At 48.2% G+C, this 10,000-nt stretch overlaps 1 protein-coding gene across 3 annotated transcripts in view; it reads left to right on the top strand.

The window, feature by feature from the left end:
* VAV1 (vav guanine nucleotide exchange factor 1) overlaps positions 1 to 6,676 on the top strand; it is a 43,709-nt gene extending 37,033 nt beyond the window's left edge. For all 3 annotated transcript variants that reach the window (XM_049789419.1, XM_049789418.1, XM_049789417.1), the window contains 5 exons: positions 168 to 284; positions 2,788 to 2,875; positions 4,520 to 4,634; positions 4,932 to 5,083; positions 6,623 to 6,676. In XM_049789419.1, coding sequence (XP_049645376.1) covers positions 168 to 284; positions 2,788 to 2,875; positions 4,520 to 4,634; positions 4,932 to 5,083; positions 6,623 to 6,676 — 526 coding nt within the window. The remainder of the gene's footprint in view (positions 1 to 167; positions 285 to 2,787; positions 2,876 to 4,519; positions 4,635 to 4,931; positions 5,084 to 6,622) is intronic.
* Positions 6,677 to 10,000: the final 3,324 nt, after the last annotated feature.

Below are 10,000 nucleotides of genomic sequence, written 5' to 3'. Positions count from 1 at the left end.
CATCCACCCACCCACCCATCATCCCCCTGAGTTTACACTAATATCTAAGGACTTTTTATCCTAGAAGTCGCCAACTTAAACAAATAAATAATAGGAGCTGGGGCTTTAATTGACATCAATTTGGGACCACTGGCAAGGGATCCATTTTGATATTTATTCCTTGGCAGGTATGCCGGCCCCATGGAGCGTGCAGAGGCAGAAAGCATCCTCACCAATCGCTCAGATGGGACATTCTTGGTGCGACAGAGGGTGAAGGATGCGGCTGAATTTGCCATCAGCATTAAGTAAGTCCTCCCTCCTTTCCCCTCCTGAGACCTGGGCATTGCAGGAGCTGGGGGAAGAGGGGGTCGAATGCACAGTCTGAAACAGTTGGCTTTTAGGGCGCCTCCTGTAGACCACGAAAGGATTTGCAGGAAGCAGGGGAGGCATGGTCTGGGAGATTGCAGAAGCCCAATGCACAGACCCTGGTTCTCTCTCTGTGTGGTCTATGCTGGGTTGTGCTCTCACTCATGGCACCTGACTTCCTCCTTGGTTTTGCAACTTGGTCTTGTGATCTGAAGTGGGGATTTCCCTGTGGACCTTTTTGGCTGTTTGGGTCTCCAAAGATTTTGCATTGGCTTCTGTTGCATTGGCTTCTGTCTCAGGTGGGGGAATACGTGGAACTAAGTTCCTTAGTTTCTCCAACGACACAGGTGGATGATGAAGCAATAGAGGTGGGGTGGAAATCCCAAACTTTTGCTCTCCACCTCCCCACACACCCAGCTGTGCTTAGGGCTTGCTCCTGGAACTCAGAATCACTTCTGGCAGCCTCAGGGGACCCTGTGGGATGCCAGGGATTGAGCCTGGATCATTAGCATGCAAGGCAAATGTTCTCCCTTCTGTGCAATCGCTCTGGCCCCTGACCAAGCATATTTTGATGACCAAGCTCAGAAATCTCCTTTTTGCTGAGTCAAAACTTCATATAGACATTCCAGTGTTGAGTTTCATCTTATTTTTAGCCACTGGGGGAATTTCTTTACTTTTTTTTTTTTTTTGAGAGGTAAGCCCTTCTTTTAAGTGTGGAGGGGGCTGCATTTCTAAGGATTTTACATAGCACTAGTGTTTCTTGGTTACCTCTCTTAGCAGAGACCATTTGCTTCTGGGACTGAAGATATAGCGGAGGAGGGAGGGTGCTTGCCTTGCATGCAGCTGATCTGGGTTCGATCCCTGGCATCCCATAGAGTCCCCTGAGCAGAGTCAGGAGTTATTGTGAGTGCAGAGGCAGGAGTGACCTCTGAATAAAGCTAGAAGGGAGTGTCTCTCCAAACCCAAACCCACTCCCCACACATAAAAAGAAGCCTCTCTGCTTCTTCCCAGAATCCTCCTGGTCTTTGAATCACTTTCTTGGTGGGACTCAGTATGTTCTCCATATTGTTTTCTCTTATTCTGTGGCCCACCATCTTGGCAGAATTATGACTCTTTTCTCAGTCTTTTCATCCTATGTTTCTACCTATTGGTGGATGTGTAGACTTAGTATTGCCTATTTTATTTTAATTCCTTTTTGTATATATTCCTGGCTTTGTACTCACAGATTTTGGGGCTCTGTGGGACTCTCCAGGGACCAAACCTGGGTCAGATGTGTGTCTGGCAAATGCCCTACCTACTATACTATATCTCTGGCCCCATTTCATTTCTTATAAAAGACTCACTCAGGGAAATCTGGGGCCCAGAGGCCATTCCAAATGAAGCCCAGTCTGATGGTGGGATGTTCAGGGGTGCTTGGGAGTCTAGTGTTTAGGAGGTCATACAGTGTCAAGGATGAAATTTGGGGCCCCGAACATGCCAACCATGGTCTTTGCCACTTCAACTCTCCCTGGTTCTTCTTATCTATTTGCAAATCTATCTTTCTTTCTTTCTTTCTTTCTTTCTTTCTTTCTTTCTTTCTTTCTTTCTTTCTTTCTTTCTTTCTTTCTTTCTTTCTTTCTTTCTTTCTTTCTTTCTTTCTTTCTTTCCTTTCTTTCCTTTCTTTCTTCTTTCTTTCTTTCTTCTTTCTCTCTCTTTCTCTCTCTCTTTCTCTATCTCTCTCTTTCTTTCTCTCTTTCTTTCTCTCTCTCTTTCTCTCTCTTTCTTTCTCTCTTTCTTTCTCTCTTTCTTTCTTTCTCTCTTTCTTTCTCTCTCTTTCTTTCTTTCTTTCTTTCTTTCTTTCTTTCTTCTTTCTTTCTTTCTTTCTTCTTTCTTTCTTTTTCTTTCTTTCTTTCTTTCTTTCTTTCTTTCTTTCTTTCTTCTTTCTTTCTTTCTTTCTTTCTTCTTCTTTCTTCCTTCCTTCCTTCCTTCCTTCCTTCCTTCCTTCCTTCCTTCCTTCCTTCCTTCCTTCCCTCCCTCCCTCCTTTCCTCCTTCCCTCCTTCCCTCCTTCCTTCCTTTTTTCTTTCATCAAAACCTGCTGGTACTCAGGAGACTCTATAGGATGCTGGGACTTGAACCCAGGTTGGCCACATGCAAGGTGTGTGGGGGGGTGCCCTCCCCACTGTCCTATTGCTCTAGCCCCACCACTGCTTTCTTGCCAAGATCTTTGACACCTTCTCAATTGGCCTGTGGGTTCAGGAAGTGATTTCTAATGTACACAGAGGAAGAACAGAGAAGGATTAGAGTAACCAAGGTACAGGGAGGGATTATGTTTCTCTGTTGGCTGATTCCCCCCTGCAAGTAGCCAAGAATGACTCCATGGTTGGCAGCATTGCCTGGAACTGGATGCGCTTGAACTTCCAGACTCAGTGCCTAGTGATTGCCTCTCCCGTCTCTTTTTCTAGATATAATGTTGAGGTCAAACACATTAAAATCATGACAGCGGAAGGACTGTACCGGATTACAGACAAGAAGGCATTTCGAGGACTTATGGTAAGAACCGAGTTTTCCCTGGTTCCACCCATCTAGAATCCAGGCAGGACCTTCCTGGATTGCATCTCACCTTTCTTGCATCCTCAGCTGTTCTTTCCAAGAGTACCAGGAGCATGCGGCCTTAAACTCACCCTCCTGATAATGAATGCACAATGAACATCAATACCTCTTTCTCCTCTTTTTCTTCCTCTTCCTCTCATGGTCAGCACCATCGGTAACAGCTACCACTCATGATTAATAGCATCTTCGTATTTCTGAAGAAGTTTTGTATTGAATCACCGTGAACGACAAAGTTTGAAAGTAATTTATGATTGTGTTTCAGGCATCGGATACTCACCATATCCACTTCTGTACACTCGTAATTTCATGATTCTTATTAGTTGTAAAATTAGGAAAAAAATTAGTCTAGTAAAAGCTTTGACTTTTTGTTTTTGTTTTTGTTTTGGGGCCACCCAGTGATGCTCAGGGGTTCTTCCTGTCTATGGGGTTAGAAATCGCTCTTGGCTTGGGGAACCATATGGGATGCTGGGGGATGGAACCACGGTCTGTCCTAGGCTAGCGAGGGCAAGGCAGATGCTTTACCGCTTGAGCCGTCACTCTGCCCCCAGCTTTGACATTTGAATACAGCCATAATTGCAACACATTAAAATCACATGGATCCTTCCACTTAAAATGTTTAAAATTTAAAATATCACACGAATCCCTGACTGAGATAAGAAAAAAGCTCAGAATGAATAGTCTGGTTAAATGAACTAATAACATGCTCATCCTTATTTGGAGCATATGACAGTGTCCCCAGTTTCCCTTCTGCCTTTCAGGCTGCTTCTTACATCAAGCACTATTTTTATTTAATTAAAAAAAATTTTTTTTGAGTCACACCTGGCAGTGCTCAAGGGTAACTCCTGGCTCTGCACTCAGAAATTACTCCTGGTAGGTTCAGGGGACTATATGGAATGCTGAGGATCGAACCTGGGCCAGTTACATGCAAGGCAAACATCCTACGTGTTGTGCTATCACTTATTCTAACATCATATACAGCAAAATTAGGGACATCAAATACCCAGAGAACCAACACATATTTGAATGCTTCTTAGAATTTTAGATCCATACTCAAAAGTTAGGCATTGGGGCTGGGCCATAGCACAGTGGGGAGGGCATTTGCCTTGCATGAGGCTGACCTGAGTTTGATCCCCGGCATCCCATAGGGTTCCCTGAGCCCCAGCAGCAGTGATCTCTTGAGCACAGAGCCAGGAGTCAGCCTTGAGCATTGCTGGGTGTGGCAAAAACAAAATCACCCCCAAACAGGGAGTGCAGCAGAGTTAATACAGCAGAGAAGCCGTCTGCCTTGGACTTTAACCCCTGGTACCCCATAGAGTCCCCCCAACCAGTCCCCAAGAAGTGATCTGTAAATGCAGAGCCAGGATTAAGCCCTTAGTGCTTCTGAATGTGGCCCCCCCAAAGAAAAACATTTCCTGGAGTTTGCAGAACTACAGGATGTGTGTGTGTGTGTGTGTGTGTGTGTGTGTGTGACAGCCTTCTGCCTCCATGTGGATGTTACTCTGTCCAGCTCTACCCACCATGTCATGGGGACTGTCCCCCCTTCACGACACCCCCCACACCCCCCCCCCCCGATTCTTTTTCTAGGAGCTGGTGGAGTTTTACCAGCAGAACTCCCTAAAGGACTGTTTCAAGTCCCTGGACACCTCCTTACAGTATCCCTTCAAGGAACCCGAGAGGAGAAACATCAGCAGGCCAACAGGTAGGGAACCTGGCCGGGAACCCTGCAGCCACCAAAAGCACCAACCGTGAAGAGAAGGGAAGAGGGGTGATGGGGAAGAGAAACGCAAAGAGGAGGAGAGAGGTGGTTCCCTGCAGGTGCCAGGCAGGCTTGAGGGAGAACTGGGGAGCCCTAAAAAAGCTGGCCTATGCCTCCTAAGTATAGCCTGTGTTCCCTTGCTATTCCCTAAACTGTGACCTCGGTGCTCCCTTCGATGATTCCAGGCTCCCTTCACCCCTGTATTTTCTCTCCCAGCAGCAGGAGCAGGAGCCGCGGCAGCTGGCAGCACGAAATACTTTGGAACTGCCAAGGCCCGCTATGACTTCTGTGCCCGGGACCGCTCGGAGTTGTCGCTCAAGGAGGGAGATATTATCAGGATCCTTAACAAGAGGGGCCAGCAGGGCTGGTGGCGTGGCGAGATCTACGGGCGGGTGAGTGAGGCGGGGACACGCGGGGGACATGTCTGCTTGTCTGCGTGTATCCATGTGTCTGCATGAATGGGCACACGGGTACCAGTTGGGATTTTGTTCTGTGGCGATCAGGGCTGAACTCCTGGCTCTGCTCAGGGGGTCACTCCTGGCGGGGCTTGGGGGACTCTGTGGGATGCTGGGGATGGAACACACGTAGGCCAGGTGCAAGGCTCTGGCTCTGCGTGTGGGCATATGAGGTGTGCAGAGGTGTGTGTGATTGTGTGAACGTGTAAATGTAGGTGACATGTAGGCTGGGGCTTGGGCTCTAAGAGACAGGGCATGTCGCAGAGTGTTTTGGGGAATTGTTAGCTCAGCAGTTTTGTGAGGAACTGCGGAAGGGCAGTCTAATGTGTGGTGGACAGTTAGGGCTGTCTTAGCTATTTTTTTTTTTTTTTATAAAAAAGGAAATTGACTGAAGAGATTCCTGTCTGTCCTTCCTTCCCTCTTTCCTTCTTCCTTTTTCCTTCCTTCCTTCCCTCCTTCCTTCCTTCTTTCCTTCCTCCCTCCCTCCCCTCCTCCTTCCTCCCTTCTTTCCTTCCTTCTTTCCTTCCTTCCTTCCTTCCCCCTTCCTTTCTCCCCTCCCTCCCAATTTTCTTCCTCCCTCCCCTCCTTCCTTCCTCCCTTCCTCCCTCCTTCCCTACTTCCTTCCTCCCTTCCTTCTTTTCTCCCTTCCTCCCCTCCTTCCTTCCTCCCCTCCTTCCTTCCTTCCTTCCTCCCTCCCTCCCTCCCTCCCTCCCTTCCTTCCTTCCTTCCTCCCTCCCTTCCTTCCTTCCTTCCTTCCTTCCTTCCTTCCTTCCTTCCTTCCTTCCTTCCTTCCTTCCTTCCTCCCTCCCTCCCTCCCTCCCTCCCTCCTTCCTTCCTTCCTTCTTTCTCTGCCTTCCTTCTTTCTCTGCCTTCCTTCTCTCCCTGCCTTCCTTCTCTCCCTGCCTTCTTTCTCTCCCTGCCTTCACTCCTTCCCTCTCATTCTTCCTTCCTTTTCTCCATTCCTCCCTCCTTCCTTTCTTTTTCTTCCTCCTCCTCCTCCTCCTCCTCCTCCTCCTCCTCCTCCTCCTCCTGTTTTTGGGCTACACCTGACAATGCTCAGGGGGTAATTATTCCTAGCTCTGTATTCAGGGATTATACCTGGCAGAGCTCAAGGATGCCAAGGATAGAACCCAGTTCAGCTTTGTGCAAGGCAAACAAACCCCTTTCCTGCTGTGCTATCACTCTGGCCTTCCTTCCTTCCCTCCCTTCTTCTCTCTCTCTTTTCTATTTTTATTCTTTGGACCACACTTGGGGAGCCTCAGTGCAGACTCCTGCCTCTGTGCTCAGGCATCACTCCGGATGTTGGGGATGCAACCTGGGTCAACAGCCTGGAAGGCAAATGCTCCCTCCACTGTGCTCTCCCTCTGGCCCCAATAGTCAATTTTTGGGGTGGGGATAGAAGCCAAGGCCAGGGATGGGCAAGATCTCAGAAGTGGAGGTCTAGGGTGGCTTCCGATGGCTCCCCTGTCTCCCCAGATCGGCTGGTTCCCCGCCAACTACGTGGAAGAAGATTATTCTGAATACTGCTGAGCCTGGCTGAGTGGCATAGATGAGACTCCGAACTCAGGCCCAACGGCTGGGGCAGGGCCCCAGGGGTCAGAGCAGCCCCTCGAGTGGACAGCCGAGGCTCCACTTCCCGTCGTGCAGCCTCCCGGGACAGCGCCCCCTGCCGGGGTTAATTTATGACACATCGATGTCCTCTGGGGGCCCCCTGGAGGAGGTGGGATCCAGGGTGGTGGCTTCAAATAAAATGATGGAGAGACTTGGTGTTCAGGAGATCATGAATGGGGCTGGTGGGTGCCCCCCTAAACTCACATACCAACTTCCTCCCTCACTTCCAGTTCTAGCTCCTGGCCCTGTGCTTGATATAAGAGTAGAGGAGGGCCAGAGAGATAACACAATGGGTAGGGTGTTGCAAGTAAGCCCCTGAAGAGGTTGACTGATGGAGGGATGGAGGATGAGGCCTTTCTCTTCCAGCTCGGAGCACACGTCTGCCACCCTGTCTAGCCGACAGTTCTGAGGTGAAAGGGCAGGTAAACAGCTTGCGGACAGTCAGGCTCGTGGAAATATTAGCTTTATTCGGTGGACAAGACTGAAGTCCAAAGACTCAGCTTCAGTTCCAGCAAAAAAGCCCGGCCTTCCACAGACCCTTGTTTTTATCCCCCAGAGTCAGGTACCACCCAATGGTGGGATCAGATACCAAACCAATGGTGGAAGCAGAATCAGGTACTACCCTAGGGTGGGGGCAGAATGCCAGGTCACACCCTAGGGTAGGGCACAACCACCAATCAGTTTAGGGTGAGTAACATAGTAATCCCCCAAAACATTTACATACGCAACAGTAGGGTAATTGGCCTGGTACCATGGCCGAACCAGGTTCCATACCTGGCACTGCATAATTTTCCCAGAGCTGTCAGGAGTGGTCCCTAAGCGCAGAGCCAAGAGTAAGCCCTGAGCACTGCTGGATATGCTCCCCACCTCTAAAATGCCTAAAACTTACTTAGGGGTGTTTTAGCATCATTATATCATGTTCCATGATGAGAGAACCAAGGAGGTTCTGATTATGGGAAGAAACTGTCAGGTCTTGGATAAGGTAGATGCCAGCATGGCTGACTTCCAGGAGGAGGAAAACTCTAAGGTAGTACTTGAACAATGTGCTGTAGTTTATTTAAGAAAAAGAAACTGGCTTTCTGGGGCCAGAGGGATAGCACATGGGGAAGGTATTTGCCTTGCATGTGGCCGACCAGGTTCAATTCCTGACATCCAATAGGGTCCCCCAAGTATTGCCAGGCATGACCCCTGAGCTCAGAGTCAGGAGTATCCCCTGACCACCACTGGGTGTGGCCAAAAACCAAACCAACTGGCCCAGAGAGATAGCACAGCGGCGTTTGCCTTGCAAGCAGCCAACCCAGGATCAAAGGTGGTTGGTTCGAATCCCGGTGTCCCATATAGTCCCCCGTGCCTGCCAGGAGCTATTTCTGAGCAGACAGCCAGGAGTAACCCCTGAGCACCGCCGGGTGTGGCCCAAAAACCAAAACCAAAACCAAAAACCAAACCAAACCAAACCAACAACAATAAAACTACTCTCTAAGGATTCACTTTTCAGAATCTTCTCTGTGGTCCAACCAATAATAAAAATATACATATACACCTATGTTCATTGCAAATATCCCGGGCAGGCATTCGCACACATATGTAAACACACAGGCAAGAATTCATGCTTGCAAATATCCACATATGTGTGTGAATAATATGCACACATCTGCAGAAATGCAAGTGCACAGAGACACACTGATGTGCTGAATGTATGTATGCCAGCACATGTCTGCTCTCATTCCATGCAAGCACTGTTTCTTCTTAGAGGTATCTAGGGACCGATTTTTTTTTTTTTTTTTTTTGGTTTTTGGGCCACACCCGGCGGTGCTCAGGGGTTACTCCTGGCTGTCTGCTCAGAAATAGCTCCTGGCAGGCACGGGGGACCATATGGGACACCGGGATTCAAACCAAGCACCTTAGGTCCTAGATCGGCTGCTTGCAAGGCAAACACCGCTGTGCTATCTCTCCGGGCCAAGGGACAGATTTGTTCCAGAAAGTTTTCTTCTTTTTTGGGGGTAGATTTGGGACCACACCGTTCAGGCTCAGGAACCTTGTAGCCCACTGCAGTGAGCTCTTATACCTCCTTGGAAGTAAATGGTTATTATTTTTTATTATTTATTTTTATTCATTATCTTTTTATTTTTGGGTTTTTGGGCCACATCTGGTGGTGCTCTGAGGTTACTCCTGGCTCTGTGCTCAGAAATCACTCCTGGCAGACTCAGGGTACCATATGGGATGCTGGGATTTAAACCACCATCCCTCCTAAATCTGCTGCATGCAAGGCAAATGCCCTACTGTGGTGCTATCTCTCCGGCCCCAGTATTTATTATCTTATAATAGAAATTAGATGGGAATAAAACAAAACATGTTTTGTTTTTTGTAAATGCTAGTTGATAGGTGTTAATAGGGTTCATAGCCAGGATTAACTCTTGGGTGCCTCTGGGTGTGGCCCAACCTCTCAAAATATTAAAATAAAGAAAATAAAAAAATAAAACCAGATTTTAGGAAGCCTAATTTTTTTTTTTTGGTTTTTGGGCCACACCCAGTGGTGCTCAGGGGTTACTCCTGGCTATCTGCTCAGAAATAGCTCCTGGCAGGCACGGGGGACCATATGGGACACTGGGATTCGAACCAACCACCTTTGGTCCTGGATCGGCTGCTTGCAAGGCAAACACCGCTGTGCTATCTCTCCGGGCCCAGGAAGCCTGAATTTGATTCCCTGCATCCCATAGTATTCTTTGAGCCTCGCCAGGAGTGATTCCTGAGTAGAGAGCACAGAATTAGGAGGAAATTTTGAGCAGCACTAGATGTGACCAAAACAACAACAAATAAAGCAACACAACAAGTAAATAAATAAAGAAAGCAAAATTAAAGGAACCTACTCTCTTAATAGGAAATTGCCTGAGGGTGGATATATATCTATATGACAGCAATATTCTCTTCCAGGCTGTGCAGAAAACCTGCAATATTATGGAATGGTGTCCCCTGAAATAGACCAGAACCCCCACTCTCCCCCACATCCTGAGAAATGACAAATTCAGATGAAGACAGATGAAGTCGTGAAAAATCCACGGAGACTGGTTTTAACACAGGCTGACACAGTCCTCTCCATCAAACAAAAACATAGAAGCCAAACCTTCCCCCCAACCCCCCAAAAAAACAACCCCCCAAATCAACAAGTAGGCTCAAGAATAAACATCACAGGCGCCGTCTCCAGCGGCATAGCCCCAAATTAAAGCCAACTGCGCCCCCTTGTGT

The sequence above is a fragment of the Suncus etruscus genome, chromosome 15 (genome assembly GCF_024139225.1).
Source record: "Suncus etruscus isolate mSunEtr1 chromosome 15, mSunEtr1.pri.cur, whole genome shotgun sequence".
Lineage (NCBI taxonomy): Eukaryota > Metazoa > Chordata > Mammalia > Eulipotyphla > Soricidae > Suncus > Suncus etruscus.
The sequence above is the reverse complement of the archived record's forward strand: the minus strand, read 5'-3'. Positions and strand labels throughout refer to the sequence as shown.